This window comes from Engraulis encrasicolus, chromosome 23 (genome assembly GCF_034702125.1).
Source record: "Engraulis encrasicolus isolate BLACKSEA-1 chromosome 23, IST_EnEncr_1.0, whole genome shotgun sequence".
Lineage (NCBI taxonomy): Eukaryota > Metazoa > Chordata > Actinopteri > Clupeiformes > Engraulidae > Engraulis > Engraulis encrasicolus.
The window spans coordinates 25,548,277-25,571,654 of NC_085879.1; the positions used below are offsets into that span (position 1 = coordinate 25,548,277).

The window sequence follows — 23,378 nt, forward strand, 5'->3', positions numbered from 1 at the left end:
ACACACACACACACACACACACACACACACACACACACACACACACACACACACACACACACACACACACACACACACACACACAGCCTCTAGCATAAGGTCATGTTCCTAATTAAAGCTCCACAGCTGTTTTTGCTTTCATTTTGAAAATGATTAGACCTTGACTTTTTTTTTGTAATTCCACAAAAAATGTTTGCTTAAGGGTTTGCAATTTGTAATGAAAAGATCACAGTGAAGTAATTGGAACCATACTGAAATGCTAGCTATGAACATGAGAGGAGTGCAGAGGGGGGGCAGAGGCGCAGACCCCATATGAAAGAGAAGGCGGCTGCGCTCACAACACAAGACAGCACAGCACAGACACGTGTTTGTGTGTCGGTGTGTGTCGGTGTGTGTCGGTGTGTGTGTATGTATGTGTGTGTGTGTGTCGGTGTGCGTGTGTCGGGTTGAGTGTGTGCCGGTGTGTGGATGTGTGTGTGTGTGTTGGTGTGTGTGTGGATGTGTCGGTGTGCTTGCATACCTCTAAGAGTAGAGAGAGAGACGCGGACTTGATTGGTACATGTGAGTCAGGTAGACATGAAAGCCACCCATGCCTCCCAAGGTGTGAGATCCATGTGCGTGCATGTGCATATGTCTGTCTGATGTGTGTGTATGTGTCTGTCCCTTGTGTGTGTGTCTGTCTGTGTGTGCGTGTGTGTGTGTGCGCGCGCGCGCGCGCGCGCGCGTGTGTGTGTGCGCCGTGTGCGTTTGTCTGTGTGTGTGTGTGTGTGTGTGTGTGGCCGACCCCCTTCCCTTCAGCATCAACTCCGACTGCTGAGAAGCTGTCAGCCAGTTCATTTGGCCCTAATAAAACGTTGCTTTCCTGCTAAGGCATTACTAAGGCAGGGTTGTATAAGCCTAATCTGCACCAATGTGCCTTGGCACTGCCCATGAAGGCTTACGGCACAGGCCAAACAGTTAACAACTATTTGCAACACGGAACATTAATACTGTTGGTTTTTTTTACCTTTACAATCCAGCTCTGTGCCCAAGTCTTATTCCTGACTCATTCACACAGTTCTCTCTGTTTTGTGTGTGTGTGGGTGCGCCTTCTATGGACTCTGTGCTCTGTGGTTTTTCAAAAAGATGTGTATATATATATATAAACAAGCCTGTAACGTTATGCCTTGATGTGAACGTAATGTTATAATTGTTAAACAGTGAGAGACTTGCAGAAAACACAGTTGGGGCTACTAATAGATTTAATCTGTTGTCTTGTTTGTTTGTTTGTTTGTTTGTTTGTTGTGCTGAAGGAGAGGGCAAGTGGTACCGGAACATTGACTACTATCGCCTGGATGGGTCCACCAATGCCTTGTCTCGGAAAAAATGGGCAGAGGAGTTCAATGATACCAGCAACGTCAGGTGGATAACTGCACACACACACACACACACACACACACACACACACACACACACACACACACACACACGCGCACACACAGCTACCTACCCAGATATCCACTCAGACAGCTTGTACACGCCCACCCATAAACAGATGCAAACATACACACACACACGCACACGCACACGCACACGCACACGCACACGCACACACACACAAGCACACACACCCACCCACCCAAATACAGGTATGTGACCCCCCAAACCACCACACACACTCACACACACTCACACACACTTTGCCTTTCTGACCCTCGTCACTCCCCCTTCATTCCCCATCTTCTTCCTCATCCATTCATTCATTCATTCATCTCTCTCTCTCACACACACACACACACACACTCACACACACTCTCACTCTCGAACAAACACTTTTAGATGTGTTATATGTGCATTTCCATGCACTGTAATATGTCTTCCATCTCTATAAACCCTCCCTTCCTGTGGTTTTGGTTCACAGGGGTCGCCTGTTCCTGATCTCGACCAGAGCGGGTTCTCTGGGCATCAACCTGGTGGCGGCCAACCGCGTCATCATCTTCGACGCCTCCTGGAACCCCTCCTACGACGTGCAGTCAATCTTCCGTGTCTACCGCTTCGGGCAGATCAGACCCGTCTACGTCTACAGGTTTTTGGCTCAGGTGAGCTTCAACTCCCTCCCTCTAAGGCTGCACAATTCATGGAAAATAATCGAAAATCGTGATTGAAATCGTGATATCGAAATCGTGATTTCAATCGCGATTTAAAATGTGGCAATAGTGACCTGTCCTCGAGCGTCCTTGAAGCCAGCACATACTGACAGGCTGGTGTTTCTGGCAAGAAATCTGTCCACCTAAGATTCATGCTATTGCCTCCTACATAATTATTACAATTCAGTTTTATTTTGTTCAACCCGTAGAAAATTCATTCTTGGTTGTATTTCATTTTGTTATAATTTAAAGGAAAATTCAACAAAAAAAATCAATAGTCGTGATTGTAATTTTTTTCCCATAATCGTGCAGCCCTACCTCGTGTGCAATCCAGGGTTGCCAGATGAGACTGGTGATTTACAGCCCAAAAAAAATCCTCAAAACTCGCCTGGAGGCACTATATCCCACCCAATTTGAACAAAATGATCTCTCTCTCTCTGCCCATCATTGAGCTCTCATTCAAAGTGTAAGGATGTTTCTTTGATTAATAAAGAGTCTTGAGGTTACTACAGACACATAGGCATCCCAAATAACTGCTTAGATGTGCTGTTAACAGATAATGTGAATCGTTTCGTTGCACGCTTCATTGTTTCGGCGAGCTGATTTGAATACTTGACTATGGGTTTCAACATTGTTGGAACAATATTCAGATATCACAGAGTACATAGCCCACCCCTATGACTGGCGCACATAAAGCTATATTCGTTGATCTTTGAAGGTTTTAGACAGCGTGAGGATGTCCCTTCCTTCCCTCCAAAGACGATACACTTTATGCTCTTACATACATATCGTTTGCTGGCCGGATGGGATGTACAATTGGGCCGGAGCCGACCCGCAAGCCGGCCCGCGAGCCGTTGTCTCTATATCCCTGGTGTAGAGACTTAAAATCAAATCCATTTCGCCTTTCTGCCCTCGCCCACCCCTCCTTAATTCTCCTATTTGTTTCCTTAGTATTGTATAGTATTGTATATCCAGCGGTTTCAGGGAATCTTAGGCCCAGGGCAAAGAACAATTCTGAGGCCCCCCTCAAATTTTTACATAATACTCGATGATGGGGAAAACAGGAATACTGTAATGCGATGACGAGGTGTGGATGAGGCCCTGGGCAATTGCCCAACCTTGCTCAATGCAAAAACCGCCTATGCCAGGCCCGTCTAACAACCACCTTTATTCTCTCCCACTCTCAATGCAAAAACCGTCCATGCCAGGCCCGGCCTAACAACCACCTTTATTCTTCCCCTTACCACCTAACCTGCCCACTTGGCCTGTCTTGTGTGTGCAATATCCAACCCACTTGCCCTTTCTCAGTTACTCGTCCTCAATTCTCCTTTTTGGAAAGCTCAAGCCAGTCTTCTCCGTACAGGTTTTTGGCTCAGCTGAGCACCTTTCTCCACACAAACACCGAACCCACCCTTGCGTTGACTACCTAACAAAACCCATTTACGGTATCCATACAAACTCATTTACCGTGTCCATCCAAAACCAATGTACTGCATACTGCAATACACGACCCAACCAACAAAACCTACCTTACAAAACTAAACATTTGCTGAGTCCATCCAAAACCCATGTACTGCATACTGCAATACCTGCTCACCAGTACCGGCTCATGCCCCCATTGACCAGGGTCTCCTGTACATGTTTTTGGCTCAGGTGAGTGCCCTGTTACATCAACCCCATCCACCCTCTGCCACCCAACGAAATCCAAGCCACTTAACCTTTCTGCCCTGCCTCCTCAATTTCCCTTTTTGGACAGGTGAGCCTGTGTAATGTGTACAGGAGTTTGGCTCTGGTGTGTGCTCCCTAACGCCCTCGCACTCTCTCTCTCTCTCTCTCTCTCTCTCTCTCTCTCTCTCTCTCTCTCTCTCTCTCTCTCTCTCTCTCTCTCTCTCTCTCTCTCTCTCTCTCTCTCTCTCTCTCGCTAATTCTCTCTCTCTCGCTAATTCTCTCTCTCTCTCTCTCTCTCTCTCTCTCTCTCTCTCTCTCTCTCTCTCTCTCTCTCTTTCTCTTTCTCTCATACAAGCACCCGCTACCCCTACTGTCAAACAAAACCATCTCACCCACCTTACCACCTAACCTCCTAACTGTCTTCTGGCTTTTCGCTCAGGTTACTATGTAAACACCGCAGCCCTTGCCATCTCACCTTTCCACTCGGGCTTGTCTATGCCCATATCTGAAATTTCCACGTCTTGTACTTTTCATTTTCAGTCTGTCTACCTTGTATATCTCTCTATCTACCCCTCTATCACCCCCTGCTGCAACGCTTTCAAAATTAGAATGGGTGTATTCACATTTTTATCCCATTTTCATTATATTTTTTGAAAATGACAGAGAAGACAATATTGTCGTTTTTTGCATTAATTTCTTGACCAATTTATCGTCCAGCAAAATGTGTTATCGTGACAGGCCTACTCACTACATTGTGCATCTCCAACACAGGGCATAGTAGCAAACAGGTGAGCATTCCGTACTCATAAATAATAGGGGTTCACAATAACCGGTATACCCTTAAACAGCGGTAAACAGTGCTAACAATAATAATTACCACTTGAATTAAAAAATAATAATACTGTACCGGATAACCGTACCGCACACCGTAATAATTTTGGTCCCAATAACGGTGAGGTTAAATGTTCATACCGTGGCACCCCTACTCATAAAGCATGTAGCATGTGTATGGATCTGTGCAAACCCTTACACATACCCCAAGTCCTGGTGGTGAATTGCAATTGCACTATTCCACACACTACGGCGTAGTTTGATTGAAAAATCCTGGGAAGTGGGCTCAAAGTTGCCGCTCTTGTACAGACAACCCCACCCACATTGCACTTACCAACCAACAGAATCCCCCCTAACACCTATCCCTCAAGCCTGCCTCATAGATGTGAGACAAACTTTCAGCCATGTCAAGGTAGATGTACATGCTTTTGGCTCTTTGCTACAAACACCTTCACCCAACACGTCCATCCCACCAGACACAACGCACCCTCCTTAACATTTGCTGTCTTGTCTCCTCCTCGATATCTCCCCCTTCAGCCAACTCTGATCCATTAATTGCGCTTTTTTGGCTCATGGTGAGCAATATCTTATGAAAGCACTCCTATAGTCCTCATCTACTTTTACCACCTAACAAAAGAAACTCCCGCACACTGACCATTTCGCTGTTTTTCTTTAATGAACGACGTTTCGGTACAAGACCTTCATCAGGCAATCTCTATTGCCAGATGAAGGTCTAGTACCGAAACGTCGTTCATTCTATTAGAATGCACAGGCACGGTTTAGGCTGGTTTATCAGGCTAGGGAAAAGTCATACTACGTGTATGAACACAAACCAGGATTGCCCCCTGCACTTTAGGCCTATATTGAAGGTGGCCACATTTTACAAGAGACCCCACCTTCAATAGCTCTACCGACAATATAACTTAGTTGTATTGCAAATGTCATTTCTAACATTTCTTGAGAAAAACACGTCATATTTCATGTGAAACTGCACTCCACACCATACCCCCAACTTTCCCCCCTCATCCACCCACCCATGCAACAAGCACTACCTCTAACCTCCTTTGCTTTCCTCAGTCCTACCGCACTCTGATCTTATCAACCTTCCTTTTTTCTAAGACGACAAGAAAGAAAAGAAAAGAAGGGGAAGGAAGCGGAAAAAAATAGGAAGAAGGGGGGGGGGACTGTAGCCGTCCAGGTTTTCTTGAGGAGCTGCAAGTTGCAGGGGTTGCCTGCCCCCTATGTAATGGAGCTGCCCAGGGACAAGGCATCTTTTGTGGCCGCTGAAAGGGGCTGTGGCGGGAGGTGGAGGTGTTCCCTCCATTAGCGTTTGTCATGCTAAGGAGACGACAGGTGGAGGGGAAGAGAGAAGAGGGGGGGGGGTTGTAGATTGGGGTGGGGAGGTTATAGCTGGGGTTGGTAGGTAAAGGAGACTGGGAGAAAGTGGTGATGTGTGGTGTGGGGGGGGTGTGGGTGTGTGGGTGAGAGATTTTTGGGGAGGGGGGGGGGAGATGTTCCCTCCTTCCCTCCATTAGCGTTTGTCATGCTAAGGAGACGACAGGTGAAGGGAGAGAGAGGTTGGATGATGTCGGAGTGGGGGGATGTCTGGGTGAGGTTTTTTTTGGGTGATTTTCGGTTGGGTGTGTGGGGGGATGGCATAAAGTAGACTGGAGGAAAGGAGTGATTTGTGTGGTATAGGTAGAAGCAGAGACAGTGGGAAATGGTGGGGTGGGGTGAGGTGAGGAGGGGGTGTGGAAGGGGTGACGGAGAGGCAAAGGAGATGGTGGGGTGGGTTGAGAAGTAGGTGGTGAGGTGGGGTTGTGGAAGGGGTGACGGAGAGGCAAAGGAGATGGTGGGGTGTGGTGTGTTGGGGTGGGTTGAGAAGTAGGGGGGTGAAAGGGTTGGGGATGGCGGACAGGCTTTTTGGGTGGCACGCCTGGCTGACTCTGAAAGGACGGGCCGGTAACCGGAGCAAGAGATACTGTCTGAGGCCGCCGCCTGTTTCCCTCACACTCTACTCGCTCAGTCACTCGCTTTTTGCTTGCCTGCTCTCTCTCTCTCTCTCTCTCTCTCTCTCTCTCTCTCTCTCTCTCTCTCTCTCTCTCTCTCTCTCTCTCTTTCTCTCTTTCTCTCCATTGCTCCGTCTGTCACACAAACTGTCTCTTTCTCTTTGCTTTTTGCTCTCTCTCTCTCTCTCTCCCTCTTTCTCTCTCTCTCTCTCTCTCTCTCTCTCTCTCTCTCTCTCTCTCTCTCTCTCTCTCTCTCTCTCTCCCCCCCCATTTGTCTGTCTTTGTTTCCTGCTGTGATCTTGTTCCTCCTGCTTTTTTTTAACGTCTTTCCCTTTTTTGCACTTCTGTCTCGTTTTTCTTTCTCTACCTCTTCTCTCAACAAGGCAGGCCCTAATGGACCCTTGTCCATTAGGTGTTTTTTCTGTACACACGTACACACACACACACACACACACACACACACACACACACACACACACACACACACACACACACACACACACACACACACACACACACACACACACACACACACACACACACACACACACCTTTGATGAGTGTGACCAGAAGGTCAGCCTGTCATCTTGACTCCCTGTGAGTCACACTCAGTTCAGTTCACTGCCTGTAACTCCACAGTCCTAAACTTTCATTTACTTCGTTGTTTTTGCTTACTTTGAACAGGTGTGTTTAGTTACCAGACTGTTTTTAAAAAAAAAAGTACATTGTGTCATAGACCATGACAAGCATTTGCGGTGTGATTTTATGACTGCATTTGTGTGCGTTTCCTCTGATCAAACCACTGAGATGGAAATGGGAAGTAGTTTTTCGCTTTGCAGTTGTTTGCTAACGATACCACAACAGAGGTCCTTGGGGGGGACGTGCACATTAGACCAACACATTGCATTGGTTTTTACTTCACCACCCCATGGTTGCCAATAAAACTGGCATTTCAACTACCCACACACTTTTTATGGACTGACTTTGGACTTTTTTTTGCCTGTAATTGGACAGGAATATCCGTATTGATGGGAACTAATTCAAAAGCAGAGTGAGAGGGCTAGAGTAAGAAGGTCTGGGGTAGATAAGACGTTTGTAATAAGGTATGTTTGACTGTCTCTTGTTACCTGATTTGGATGGTGGAGTGTTTTACAGCATGGATTTCCCCATAGGGGATGTTAAATGTTACCTTGAACTTGACCTTGAAGAATGGGGACACAATCTTGGCTCAGATCTACGTAAACCTGTCTTGGCCAACCGTAGCATGGCAGTCTTGACCATCTTGACCATCAAACTCTTTCCTGAACCATACTCCTATATTTCTATTCAGCCTTGCCCTCTTTCTAATTCACTGTCTAGTAGAGGTATCGGGCCTGATGCTTAAAATTGGGCGTGTGACAGTTGGCTAAATTAAACACGATACGTTTCAGAATTTCATTCTTTGAGTGTCTTTTACCAGTTTATATCTACAGTTGTTATGTAAAGTGTAGAACCAAACTCTCACGGTATATAACCCATTGCAAGTCTCACAGGGTTCAGAGTGGCAGTAGAAAATGTGTAAGCAATGCAAGCATACACGCTTAGGCCTTAGCATGGAACCACATTGTGAAAATGCTACCAGTCCAGTGCTCCAAATCTAATGATGGACCGATGGATTTACTTAACTCAGGGATGGGAAACTTTCATGATGAGGAGGGCCACATTTTTTCATTGCCCGCAGCGGAGGGCCACATGACCACGGATCTGACTGCAACTTGCACAACTCGAGGTGCAGTTGGTTGTTCACTGGCTGCCAATATTGTTAGAAAGCAAGAAGACTGTTTTGCATCAGCCAGCATTATAATTACAACAGATTGACTCAGTAGTAAATCTTGTCTTTTTAAACCACGTTTTATCTACGGTCCGCACTGAGTGAATAGCCACATTTGACCCCCGGGCCTCCAGTTGCCGATCCCTGACTTAACTGACCACACAAACAATCACACACATATTCACACTCTTGGTCCCTGCCAAGGAACCATGGAGGGGAATTTATCAGCAGAATGCAATGCAGACAGATAGGCACTACTGACCACACATAGACCCTTAGTTCTTGGCAGGGAATTTTGGAGGAAATCCAAAAGTGAATATAAACAAACTGATAGGTGTATTTTATCGATGCCAAGCTGGGATTCTACTGATCATCCATACATGCACTCTTGAGAATGTCTATTGACCAAATAAAAATGTAGATGGATATGTAGATAAGCTAATGGACGGTTATATTTCATTGACATGACTGGACGTTAATGACCTCACCTCATGGAGAAAACCGGCAGCTAATATATACATGAATGATAAATGGCTGTACTTAACTGAGCTCCAGCTGCGCGATGTACTGACCATCTGTACATTCTTGGACCTCCACAGCTAAATAATATGCAGATGGATTAAATAGACTTATGGATGGATATATTTCATTGACGCTACTGCATGCCAGCTGACATCACACACTTGGTGAATAATCTGAAATGACCTCACACTAATCATTGTTTACTGGATGAGTGAAGGCCTATCCGCTGTATAAAATGTCGATAGGCAGTCTGATAGATTGATGGATGTATTTCCATGGCTGTAGAATAGTACTCTAGTCTGGACTCGGAACCATGAACTTGGATTCATCTTTTACATTACTTTACATTGTACTTAGCTGGCACTTTCATTTATTCAAAGCGACTTAGTTGTCATTTGTCAGGGTATTGGTTACATTCCCTGGAGCAATGTGGGGTTAGGTGCCTTGCTCAAGGGCACTTAAGCCATGGATGGAGATGTAGGGAGAGGTCAGGGGGGATTCGAACCTGCAACCCCTAGATTGAAAGACCAACTCTCTAACCACTAGGCCACGGCTGCCCCACAAGTCTTGGACTCGAACTTCCAACAGAGAACGATGAAGGAGAAGAGCTACAAGCACAAGCAGTTGCTGTTGTTCTCACAGGGAATGATAATGTAGATAATTATCAATTGGAAATATGCTGAGTGGAAACGTGGGGGTTAATATAATAACGCCTTACCAGTTTGAATTGTCAGTCCTATGGACTTGACTTTTGACCTCTCACACACACACACACACACACACACACACACACACACACACACACACACACACACACACACACACACACACACACACACACACTCACACACTCACACACTCACACACTCACACACACACACAAGCACACAAAACACACCACTCATCCACCGATTCTGTGTGTGTGCGTGCGTGCGTGCGCAGGGAACGATGGAGGAGAAGATCTACGACCGGCAGGTGGCCAAGCAGTCGCTGTCGTACCGCGTGGTGGACCAGCAGCAAATCGAGCGGCACTTCACCATGAACGAGCTGACGGAGCTCTACACCTTCGAACCCGACCTGCTGGAGGACCCCTCGGCCAAGAAGAGGAAGCACGCCACACCCATGCTGCCCAAGGTGAGTGTGTGGGACTGTGGACTCTGTGTGTGTGTGTGTGTGTGTGTGTGTGTGTGTGTGTGTGTGTGTGTGTGTGTGTGTGTGTGTGTGTGTGTGTGTGTGTGTGTGTGTGTGTGTGTGTGTGTGTGTGTGTGTGTGTGTGTGTGTGTGACCTGCTGGGGGGGGGTGTCGGGTGACCTGCTAAGGGGGGAAGTCGGGCACACTAGGGGAACGCCACACCCATGCTGCCCAAGGTGAGCGTGTTTGTGTAACTTGCTCGGGGGAAAGGGGAAACATGCCACCCTCATGCTGCCTAAGGTTTGTGTGTGTGTGTGTGTGTGTGTGTGTGTGTGTGTGTGTGTGTGTGTGTGTGTGTGTGTGTGTGTGTGTGTGTGTGTGTGTGTGTGTGTGTGTGTGTGTGTGTGTGTGTGAGAGAGAGAGATATGTGTGTGTTGTAGTGTGTTTGCACTTCTTTTTTACGAACTCCAAGGTTGCATTGGTAATTGTTGCAATGGATGGAAAAGTGTGCATTTGGGACTGAATGAGGTGTGGGTGGGTGCGCATGCGTGTGCGTGGGTATGAACTGAACTGTGGGTGTTTTCACTTAAAGTAAATGTGTGTGGCACTGCACATACAGCCAGCTCACATATGTATCACACACACACACACACACACACACACCTTCCATACACATGTCGTAAAAACATGCTCCTGCTCGGATTAAAACGCTCCAGCGATCGCCCAGCATTTGTCAGCATAAGACGCACAGATGTCCCGACGTCGAGTCGGGGCAGAATAACTTTCCCACAGCACACATTCCTATAGACTCGCTGACTACCAGCATGGTACCACTACCACATGCTACCCCCCCCTCCCCCTCTGCCACTCTCCCAGGGCACCACCATCACATGGTATGCCCCCTCCATGGCCGCTGCCTGCTCAAACAGGGCCCAGGAAAATGTCATCTTAAAGCACACACCCCCACCCCCTGGGCCTGGGGCAACTGCCCCCTTTGTCTCAGCCCCCCTCTCAGTTTCTCTGCCTCTCCCACATGGCATACACACACACACACACACACACACACACACACACACACACACACACACACACACACACACACACACACACACACACACACACACACACACACACACGGCATGCAGCCTTGGTTCCTTTTGTTGTAACGAGTGCTGCACCCAGTCAGCATTCTCCACTCTGACTGGTGAGAGGGATGAGAAGGGCGCTCTATTAAAACCTCCCCTGTGTGCGTTTAACATGGGCACAGCGGAGGGCAGGGGCAGGGGCAGGGGTGGGAGTCAAGAGGGGGCGAGGTGGAGTGGTTTTAGGCGGGTAGGGGGAGTGGAATCTGTGCTTGATTCACGTAGCGCAGTAAACGGCTAATATGAACCATGACACAGCTGGTTTGCTGATCTCTTCTCTTCTTCTCTTCTCTTCAGCGGGCGAAAACACAAGGGCGGCAAAAGCCAGCCAGCATGCCAGCCAGCTAGGGGTCCAATTCCTGGCTCTTGCTGTGCTAGAAAGACAGAACAGGACATTTCGAGTCAAGCTGTTCCTTTACATTTTTAAACTAATAAACAAGGATAAACAAAAAGGGAGGTGGGTTTACTGCAGGTGATGGTGCAGGTGGCTGACCTTCTTGCATTTTTGTGTGATTGCGGAGTCTCTCTCCATTCCACTCCACTCCATCTCCAGCGCTGTGCTGGACTGTGTATGTAATGTGTGCTGGCCAGAAAAGGGCTACTTGCCTGCACCTGCACATGTGCGTGCATTGCACACACTGCTGCTGCTGCTGCTGCTAGGGCCTGATTGGTTTTCAAATACTATTCTGTTAGGCCCTCTGCATATCATTTCCGACAGCACTGCGGAGCACTTTCGCTTCCGACACAATTCCGACCCCCGCGCACAATTTCACCACACCAGAGCACGGATTGTCAATGGGTTGCTCCGACAAAATAGAACTTGTCGCACTTTGTCGGAGCCCATTTGCGCAGGCCCTTACGCTTACATCTCTGAGGCTAGGCGTTATGGTACCATAGCGTTCTTGTTTTACCCATGTAGCCTCTTAACACACACCATTCCACCACTGGAACATTGTAGTAGTCACTGAAAAAAAAACAGGAAAAGAAGAAGAGAGAGGAGGCTGTAGAGGATCGGAAAATGACCCCAGGTCAGAATCGAATCTGGGTCCACGGCATAACGGTACATCGTCTTAGCCCATTGAGCCAGCACGCCGCTAATCGTTCATTTCTTACTACCCGTCCCGCATCGCCATGCACTACACCGTTTTCACGTCCACGGCATGTGGTCTTACTGCTTTAGACTATTGCTCCGACTGCTGTTGTTTTTAACCACCCTGTGCCCTGAGCAGACCCCATCAAAAACAGACAGCGTTCAACGTTCAACTTTCATGGCTGTGCCCAGCTTTGTTCTTCCTTTTTGTCCCATTATCTTTTACTGACCCCCGTGGTTGTTTGTATTTTTATATACAGAATGTACCCAGTCAGCAACAGCATTAGAATCAGCCTCCATCCCATTGGACCTAAAGGTCATGCAAGCAAGCCCCCCCCACCCCTGCTTTTGTTTACACTTTTCCAACATCCTGTAGTGAGAGCAAAATGCCCCCACCCTCTCGCCTTCCTCCTCCTCCCCCCACTCCCAGATCTCTTCCATCCCCATGCTTTACAGAGGGCGATAAACTGGGTTGTTTACCTGATGGAACCCCACGACCTCCAGCATGCACACACACACACACACACACACACACACACACACACACACACACACACACACACACACACACACACACACACACACACACACACACACACACACACAGGTGTGCCTATGACAGGCCCAAAAACAAACACACATGCACACAGATTCATATGCGTGCGCGCATGCACGCACACACACACACACACACACACACACCAACCCTCTACTGTGTTTTATTGGTAGCCGCCGCTCTCCTCTGATGGCGTGTCCAGCCGATCACAGCTGTGCCCCGTGGGCGGTGCTTGTTCTGTGCGTGTGTCTGTGTGTGTGTGTGTGTGTACCTGCTGCCATGCATTTATACAGGCCCTGCTCACACACAGGCCCCCTGCTGACTGTGTGTGTGTGTGTGTGTGTGTGTGTGTGTGGGTGTGGGTGTGTGTGGGTGTGGGTGTGTGTGGGTGAGTGTGTGTGTGTGTGGGTGAGTGTGTATTAGCGGTAGAGAAGAGGAATAATAACGTGTACAGGACAAGATGAGGTCAGTGTGCGTGTCTGTGTGTGTGTGTGTGTGTGTGTGTGTGTGTGTGTGTGTGTGTGTGTGTGTGTGTGTGTGTGTGTGTGTGTGTGTGTGTGTGTGTGTGTGTAAAGCCCCAAGTTCTATAGCAAGGAATGGTGAAAGGTCCAGTTAATCAAGAATGAACTTTTATCTCTATTTGACATTGTTATTTGAAAGTCCAGACTGATGAGCACCAAATGAGGAGACGAAAAGGAACCCGTCTGATAGCCTTTTGTATGTATTGGCTCGTCGAAGTGTGACTGACAAGAAAACCACTAGATACCCAGTTCAGTGCTGTCTGTTCGGTTTCCTCTGAGACTGACTCTGTTCAAGGCATGGAAATGGCTTGTTTTTACTCAAACACCAAGTCAAACGTTGGTTGTAGATTCTAAGAACATGTGTAGAGTCCTGCACTGTTTTCGTTGCGATATCTTTTTTGGTTTGTGTCGGAGAGTTGTAAGCGACTTCACATGTTAACGATTCCAGCGAAGTTGCTTTGTTAGAAGGTCATGACTGTCTTATTGAACTTTCCAAAGCACTCTGGGGAATGGTACGAATCTATAACATTTCCATTAATGGCTTGCAAAAGAAGGCTGCTCAATTCACAGCTCATCTCTTGAATTGAAAAAAAATATAATTCTATTGAATTAAGTCAGTGCCGTTCAAGAGAAGTTGCTCTCCTTGGATGACTATTGAACTTTCCCAACTGTCCAAAACACTTGGAAAATACTTGGTCCAACCCCCCACCCCCCAATCACATATCCAATGAATATTTGTAAGGTTGTCACCCCACAGTTCTAGGATCATTGTCTGTTTTACTGATAAGTTATGTGAGAAAGAGGATGAACCATGCCCTTTCGGGAGTTTGAAGTGCTCGTGGTGAGCAACACTAAGTGCTAGTTGGCAGCCATTTTGAATTCTCCCTCGGTCATCACAGCTGTATGTTCTGCCAAGGATGAAGTTCAAGTGAATCATGGCTGCCATGTTCACCTTATGACTTAGTATTCAAGTGCAATGTCTTCTGGGAGATCAGCTGGGCGAGGAGTTGAGGTTGGTGTGTGTGTGTGTGTGTGTGCCCTCGCGCAGGCACAACCATGTGTTTTCCCATCATGCCGACTCAGTCGTTGGAATCCTCTTGGCTCTCTCGTCCCGTTTTCCCGCGTGTACAGCCCCAGCCCCAGCTCCTGACCCGACCCGGCCTGGCCGATGAGTCAAGTCATCCTTCATAGCTCTTAGTCATATCTCCAAACTCACGCTGGCAAGCTCTCGCCACTCAGCCCCCCCTCACCCTAAAGAGCACGTTCCGGAATGGAACATAGTTTTCGGCCATCTGCAGAAGGCCTTTAGCAGCTCCACTCCCATACAAGGTGCAACCACAAGGCTTCCACCACCACCATTCGCTGTGTGTGGCTTCTGGGTGTCTTGTGATCTTGTGATGGTGTCTTGTGATGGTGACTGGAGTGGTATTCCAAGCAGCAGGGCTTGACATTAGCATCTGCCAAACCAGCCAAAAATGGATAAAACTTGGCCTTGGCCAATAGTAACAATTTTAGCCTCACGCGCCACTTTGGAACTTATTCTTGGGTATGACATGTCTCAGTAGCATGTATCCTGTTTTTGCACCTTGTTATATTTAGGTTCAAGAAAGATCATTCAGATCCTATTTGTCACTGATCGTTTTAGTTATCGCTTTATTTTCTGAGCTCAGATGTATCCTGGTAAAGAAAATACTAATAGCAAAACCGTAGCTAGTAGACGGGCTGAATGGCCAGTCACTCTGTAAAAACCACAACAAAAAGTTGATGTCAAGCAGGTGGTTCGGTAGCCAGGCCGTGCCCTCCTAGTGACGCAACAGCTTCAGCGTTGCTACCAGTCAGGTCAAGAATAAATGCAAGTACTTTCTGAGTTCCCTCAAATACGGGAACTCCACCCACTTGGTTGGGAAGCAAACAATCATTAGCAAACCAAAGGAGGCCATTTGGGAAATGCGGTTTGGGAAATGTTAACTGTTATGCTCTTGGTCACACCAAGTCTCAAAGAGACTTGAAAGTCGATGATAATCAGGCTAGTGGTTCAGTCACCAGCTTGGAGTAGCCTACTCGTTAGCTCTCCTGAGAGAAGGGTCTTAGTTGTTCTTTTTTTTTGAGCAAGACTAAGCCAAGTGGCTCTTGTTCTAGTAGATTTAAGGCTTTATGTGAGTTAACTTACTATCATATTCAGATGACTCACTTGGCTCAGAGTACGCTGTTGGAGGAAGATGATGGTTGTTTTTGAAGACCTCAACTTTTGAGTGCGGCACAATTGAAGAGTAACATTTTTGGCCAATACAGTATGCTGTAGCTGTACGAAATGTTAAAGTTCTCAGTGCCCCACCATTGACCTTACTACAGTCATGCAGGTGTAGTCATTTTTTAAAACAAATCTGTCACCATTATTGATGTTATTGTATGCTGATGATAAGGACGCCATTAGCCTTGTACTGAATTACTTTAGAATACATTCTTATAACAGCAAAGGTGCGCTGCAAATGTTTGTAAATATTTTTAGCTTATTCTAAGATCTTTGTGAATGTTTGTAAACATAATCAAGGTCCTAGAGGAGGCAGCTTTAAAAAGTGAAGGTACGGTACATCAAGGCTAGCCTGAGGTTGATGTCTGTGTCAAACATTTTGAAAGTGTTTATGTTCCGAGTCATTTGATGTGGCCAAAAGTTCAAAGGCAGCTCTTCTTTCATCTGATTACTGAACTTGAGCACTGAGTGGGTTTTCCCACCAGATTCAGGTACAGGGATATATACTGTAAGTGAATTCTGTAATCAGATGTAGGGCTGCACCAAAGAGAGAAGTTTAGAGAAAGAGGATTCAAAAGCTGCCCCACCCAATGCAAAGTAGTGTGCTCAAGTTTGATCTCCTGGGGGGGTGTTTCTTCTCTTTCTGTGGCTTTTGGTGATGGCTTGCATAAGATGTGCGCGACCGCCATCTACAGTGCCAAGGCAACTCCATTTATTCTCAACCTAAAGCCTCTAAAGGTCTCCTAACAGCAGGTCTCCTAAAGGGGTGTTCACATGTCTTGACACGGATCCAGGAAATGCACTGGCTTGAAGCATCTGACTGAAATCTACTCTCTATGGCTCCACTTTCAGCTTCTGCGTATGCTTCAGCTTCTGCAATGACATCGGATCTATGGTCATTCTAACATTCATCAGTCACACAGAAATCATCTCTGGTCCATGAACGAAAACTTTCTTCTGGTTGCATTTCGCTGCATCTCTTGGCCTGGGAAACGATTATGCCGTAGAAAAGGTGGCCGTTGGTGCTACTACAGTGCTTTCTCATTTCTGAAGATCTCGATAGACCTCAAAAGTAGAATTGAGTTTTGTGAAGCATTTGTCAAATGGAATGCCCCTCAAGATTTCTGGTTGCATTTGGATGTTCTGTCTGAGAGGGATCCATGCAGCAGTGAAGGAGTCTGGCATCCATATGAAACTGAACGATCGTGACTGAGTGCACAAATGTTTGTTTTTAACTTTGATTCATAAGTTTCATCTAACTGACCTGTCATGCTTAGCTCAGGTCAGCGTCTTGTTGTTAGCACCAAGAGTAACATCTCCAATCAATTATGTGTCTTGTGAGACCCCACAACAGCAAGAACTAGGCCATGTGCAGCAAAGGTTTCCCAGCACTTTTGTGTTGAATTAGTGGGTTGTTTTTCATACGAGAGCTTTTTCGTTGAGGTGGTGGGACTTGAGTCAGTTATTTTCTTCATTGGAGCGGTAAGGATTAGCTTAGCCATTTCCCAGCGGAGTCATCTGGTCTCAATGAAGGATCCCGGCATAGCATAGCATAGCGTAGCACTCTGGTCATTATCTCTCCCAACAACAAGCACACTGCTAACGCGCACACATGCACACCAGTCATTCTCCTCTTGGTGAATCTGGATCTGGTGTTTTTGTCCCTTTTTCCCCCCTTGGATGAGCACACAATAACCTGCTCAAACATACTCACGCAAAGCAAATGTGCACACGTGTACACGCACCTGGTAGATAAGACTCTCTGGATCCTTTTATTGATGCTGATTCACACACACCCCTCCCTCCCCCCGCTGCATTTCGTTCTCTCTCAAGGTTGTTTTGTCTTCTTTTTCTTCTTTGCCATCTTTTCCTCCCATCTTGCCATCCCTCTCCATTTTATTTCTTGCTTTCTCTCAGGGTTGTTTATCGCTTTTGTCCCTACCCTCCTTCTCTCCTCTCCTCCTCTCTTTCCTCCTTTACCCCATTACCTCTCTGCTCCTCCATCTGCATCTCCTCTCCTCTCCTCCCCCATCTCCATCCCCCTCTCCTCTCATCTCGTCTCCCCCTCTCCTCTCTTCCCCTATTTTTTTTCCTCTACCCCATTCCACCCTTCACCTCTCTGCTACTCCATCCCCCTCTCATCTCCTCTCCTCTCCCACATCTCCCACATCTCCCACATCATCTCCTCTCCTCTCCTCTCCTCTCCTCTCCTCTCCTCTCCTCTCCTCTCCTCTCCTCTCCTCTCCTCTCCTCTCCTCTCCTCTCCTCCTTCCCCGCCCCCTTGATGAGTGGTCATTATTTTTGACCCTCTGATAGATGCTCCTCTATCCTCTGAAGTAGGGGGAGGGAGGGCTGCCACACAGACGAGAGAGAGAGAGAGAGAGAGAGAGAGAGAGAGAGAGAGAGAGAGAGAGAGAGAGAGAGAGAGAGAGAGAGAGAGAGAGAGAGAGAGAGAGAGAGAGAGAGAGAGAGAGAGAGAGAGAGAGAGAGAGAGAGAGAGAGACGGGGGGGAGAGAGAGAGAGAGAGAGAGAGAGAGAGAGAGAGAGGGAAGAAAAAAGAGAAGGAAAGAAAGGGACGGACAGGAAGAGGATGAAGAGAGAGCAGGGCCTTAATTGGCGAGCGAGGGGAAGTGGCTCGGCTCCTAATGACAAAGAAGGCTTCGCTCTGGGCCAGACAGCTGAGGAGACCAACCCCCCCTTTAAAACACACACACACACACACACACACACACACACACACACACACACACACACACACACACACACACACACACACACACACACACACACACAGTAGAAAATTCTATGTCTGATGGTCTTCAAGGAGGATGGTGGGGGCCGGAAGGGTCGAAGTGTGTGTGCGTACAAGCATGTTTGTTTTGAGGGGCTGTGTGTGTGTGTTTGTGTTTTTTTCACCCCCACCCCAAACCCCCCAATGCCTGAATCATGTGTTTGATTAGGCTGGGGGGGGGTGTCTAAGAGTCAACCGCACAGCACAACAGCTTGCATTTTTATCACGCCGCATGAATTTCTCATGTTCCTACACTGCAGTGCATGAGTGTTGAGGCCAGATCCGGGAAGAGAGAGAGAGAGAGAGTGTGTGTGTGTGTGTGTGTGTGTGTGTGTGTGTGTGTGTGTGCGTGTGTGTGTGTGCGCGTGTGCGCGTGTGCGCGTGTGCATGTGCGAGGGAGGGAGGTGGTGGGTCATCATTTTCCTCACCACCATTTACCGTAACATTGGGTTTCCAGGTAAGGCACACACACACACACACACACACACACACACACACACACATTGCTACCAACCCGTAACACTCATCTATTGTAGACCAATGGTGTCACAGAGGAGTGTGTGCGTGCGTGCGTGCGTGCGTGCGTGTGGGAACAGAGGACTGGGGGTTTTGTCCCTGCATGCCATTGCTGCCTTCAGTGCCTGTGAATGTGTGCGTATTGTAGAATGTATATGTAAATTATGTGAGTGACTTTGCACACACTTTTTTTGACTGGCTTTGTGTGAGGACGAGAGACTAGTCATGCATATACATTACCTTTTTTGAAGTGTGTGTCTTTGCATGATGGCATTGTAGCAGGGATCCTTAGGGATTGAGTCATTGCACTTCTGTATGCGTGCGTGCGTGTGGTGGAATACCTCTGACTGCGCTGCATTGTAACTCTTAACTTCTGAGTCTTTCTCCTCTACCTCCTGATGCCGTCATTAAAAAAAAAATCTTTGTGCTTGCCTCTTAGATCACCTGTGGTATTGGACCGTAATTGTTGTTCGAGACTTGAAAGCTGCTTTGAGTTAAGAGCATCTGCAAAGCTGGGTTTTCTGCTGCGTTGGAAACTAAAACTTGGCACTCTTCCTATTGGAAAGTGTGTGAACCTCCTGGAATTTTCTTTTTCAGTCAGATATGTGATGGCGTAGAAGTAAAGGGGCGTTCAGAGATTTGGCGTGGTATGTCAATTCTAACGACCAGCTAAATATTCCCTGTCTTGACGCAGGTAGTAGCCTAAGGCCACCGGTTACACTTTAGCCTAGTGTTTCTCAATGGGGGTGGTACAGCCCCCCAGGGGATGTTGGGCAGAATACAGCTGAGAGGGGGTGGTTTCTTCCAAAAAAAAGGTTGAGAACCACTGCTTTAGCCAATGTGGGAGGCCGAGGCAGGTCAAAATAAATTCCCACTGAAGTTATGTAGACATTAATAGACGTGCAATGCTAGGCATCGGGATATGCAGCGGTACATTCCTTTAGATTAGGATGTCTTGGTCTGGTTTTTTGGTCGTCTTTGTCACACATACACCCCTAGGGGTGGGTGGGTGTGTGTGTGTGTGTGTGTGTGTGCGCATGTGTGTGTGTGCGCGTGCGTGGCCACCCACATTTGTGTATGGGCGTGTTAATCCATGCCCGAGACGGTGATGTTCGGAGAGTGTGGGATAGAGGCAGTTGCAGAGTGCATGCTGTACGCTGCGTGGAAGTTTTGTGTATTGCTTTAGGTGTGTGTTAACAGTTATACTAGCGGATGGTTGTGTGTGCGTGGTGCAAAGGTAATGGGGCAAGTGGAGGGTTGTGTGTGCGTTGTATGAGGGTTGAAAACCTCCTCTCCTCTCCCCTCCTCAGTCCTCTCTCCATCCCTCTCCTCTCCTCTTCTCTCCTATTCTCTCCTCTTCTCTTCTCTCCTCTCCTCTCCTCTCCTGTCTCCTCCTCTCCCCTCCTCAGGCTAAAGGACCAGCCTTTAGCCTCAGCCTCCAGCTCCAGAGAAGAGGAGAGGAGAGGAGAGGGGGGCCGGGGAAACCAGCCTTTAGCCTCAGCCTCTAGCTCCAGAGGAGAGGAGAGAAGAGGAGATGGGGGTGGGAGTCCAGCCTCTAGCCTCAGTCCCCAGCTCCAGAGGGAGGAAAGGAGAGGAGAGGAGGGCGAGGGAACCAGCCTCTACCTCCAGAGTAGAGAAGGGGAGAGTGGGGTGGGGCGGGAGAACCAGCCTCTAGCTCCAGAGGAGAGGAGAGAGGGACGGGAGAACCAGCCTTTAGCCTCAGCCTCCAGCTCGAGGAGAGGAGGGTGAGGGAACCAGCCTCTAGCCTCAGTCCCCAACTCCAGAGGCGGGGGAGCGGAGAGGGGGCTCCAGAGGAGAGGAGAGGAGGGTGAAGGGGGGGTGATCCCAGCCGCACTGATAATTAGGAGGGCAGGAACGGGGACCTTAATAAGCCTGCCGGCCCAGATGTGCTTTAAATGAGTCCCCTCTCAAAGCAGGGAAGTGGAGGAAGGGGGGTGCAGCAGAGGAGAGGAGAGGTCTGGAGGTAGTGGTTGCAGTGTTTGGGGGGGGTGTCTCACTACTTTCCTTTCCTTCATTCTGCCTGCTGCAGTGCTGCCTGCATAGTTCTCATTTTTTGTGCAGGCTGTGTGAAATGATGTCTGCAGAAAGATGTGAGCACTCTGCTGCTTGGAAACGTGGCGGCGGCAGCAGCAGCTCTCAACCCCCCCTCCTGTATCTCCTTATGTTGCACTTTTCTTTCTTTACTTTCTTCAATCGCTCACTCATTCTCCACCTCTCTCTCTCTCGCTCTCTCTCTCTCTCTCTCTCTTTCCCTCTCTCTCTCGCTCTCCCCCCTTCTCTCTTGCTCTCTCTCTCTCCCCCCTTCTCTCTTGCTCTCTCTCTTTCCCTCCCCCCCTCTCTCTAGTTCTCTCTCTATCTTTCTCCGTCTCTTTCCCTCTCTCTCCCTTCCCCTTGTGCTCACTCTCCACCTCTCTCTCTCTCTCTCTCTCTCTCTCTCTCTCTCTCTCTCTCTCTCTCTCTCTCTCTCTCTCTCTCTCTCTCTCTCTCTCTCTCTCTCTCTCGTGTGGTTGTCAGTGTGCATGCTCTGCTCGTCAGTTCTTGTGTGTGTCATGTTTATTATGATGCATCACTCAGCCGTGTTCTCTCCTTACCTAAGGTCTGTCTCTTCCATGTCTCCATGTCTTGTTTTCGTTTCTTTTCAACCCTTCCACCACCTCTACCCAAAACCTCACTGGTCTTGAAGTGTGTGTGTGTGCGTGTGTGTGTGTAGCCTGTTCTGCATTGCCCTCCAGACTCCACCAGGGGAGTGTGTTTATACCTTTTGGAGTTTGGTGTGTGTGTGTGAGACTATGTATGGTGGTTTGTGTGTATAATTTGCGTGCAGCTGTAGTCTTCTTTTTGAGTGGCTCGGGTCAAATATTACAAATATCTCAGGCCCGCGCATTCCTGCTGTGCGTTAGAAGTTAGAAGTCAGACCCTGCAACAGCCCTCCCACCTCCACCTCCACCTCTTCTCTATCTCTATCCCTCTCTCTGTCTCTATCTCTCTCTCCACCCTCCTCTCTTTTTTCACCTCCCTCCTCCTCTCCTTCCGTCTTTTCCCATGGAACTCTCTCTGTCTCTCCCTCCTCCCCTCATTCTCACTCTCTTCTGAGCTCTCTCTCTCTCTCTCTCTCTATCTCTCTCTCTCTCTCTCTCTCTCTCTCTCTCTCTCTCTCTCTCTCTCTCTCTCTCTCTCTCTCTCCCTCTCTCTCTCTCTCTCTCTCTCCTCTCCCCTACCAAATCCCAGGACGCCCGACAGCTTTTGCCGGGCCCGAGACAAAGTCATCTGAAAGGGCCCCATCACCCAATAAATACAATACAATGAGCACCTGCCTCAGTGGTCCCCTTTTCTCCCCGTGCCCGGGACAACTGACCCTTTTGTCCCCCTCACCCCCAACCCCCTGTCGTCTTCCCTGCCCAGTCCCCCCGCGTCCCTCACAGCTTACAGCAGAGCTAGTGTTTCTCAACGGGGGCGCTACAGCCCACCAGGGGGCATTGGGGAGCCCTGGGGGGCGTGGCGTTGAGAAGGATACAACTGAGAGGGGGCGGTGCTTAGTTGCCATTGAGATGCATTACTACATTTTAATTTTTGATGCTAAGGGGAGGCATTGGTGGGCTTATGATGAGGTCAATGGGGGCGTTGGGAGGCTCATGATGAGGTCAATGGGGCGTTTGTTCAATAAAGGTTGAGAATCACTGCTCTAGGCTAAAGGGGGTTACCTGGGAATCTGAGGAGGCGTGGGGGAAGAGGGGAGGGGAGGAGATGAGTCGACAGAGGGGGAGAGGGAGAGGGAGAGCACAGAGAGAAGGCAGACACTCTGCAGAGGAGAAGAGAAAAGAAAAGGATATACAGAAGGGTCTGCAACTGAGGAAGAAATAGATTAGTGTTTCTCAACAGGGGGCTCTACAGTGTTGGGGAGCCTGGGGTAGGGGGGCGTTGGGAGATTTATGATGAGGTCAAGGGGGCATTTCTTCAAAAAGGGTTGAGAACCACTGAAATAGATGGAGAAATAGAGCAGAATGCAAGAGGAAGGGGGGGAAAGGAACAACTCGAACAAGAGCACAGGAATGCATAGTTTTGATTCCTCTGATGTATTCTTTCAAGTGTGGCTTTCCAAGGCCCTTTCTTTTTCCCTTTTTTTTCTTCTTCTTTTTTTTTTTTTGAAGTCCTTTGCTTCACCCGTGGTGTCGGGGAACTGACTTCCAGGATTTATAGTGGCGGTAATGAGAGAAATAAAATAAATCGTGTGAATATAAGGGGGGGATTTTGAAGTCGTTGGGTGATGGTGGTGGTGATGAGGGGGAGACTTGTATTTAAACACAAGAACATAGAGGCCTAATCAGACGCTTTTGGAGTAGGCAGGCAGGAAGTTGAGCGTGCTCGGCTATAAACACGTTCGTTTCGAGTAGTT

The 23,378-nt window shown here is 48.1% G+C and overlaps 1 protein-coding gene across 5 annotated transcripts in view; it reads left to right on the forward strand.

Moving 5' to 3' along the window:
• Window positions 1–23,378, forward strand: part of atrx (ATRX chromatin remodeler) — a 102,838-nt gene that overhangs the window by 47,245 nt on the left and 32,215 nt on the right. For all 5 annotated transcript variants that reach the window (XM_063190120.1, XM_063190121.1, XM_063190123.1 and 2 more), the window contains 3 exons: window positions 1,293–1,401; window positions 1,901–2,078; window positions 9,909–10,100. In XM_063190120.1, coding sequence (XP_063046190.1) covers window positions 1,293–1,401; window positions 1,901–2,078; window positions 9,909–10,100 — 479 coding nt within the window. The remainder of the gene's footprint in view (window positions 1–1,292; window positions 1,402–1,900; window positions 2,079–9,908; window positions 10,101–23,378) is intronic.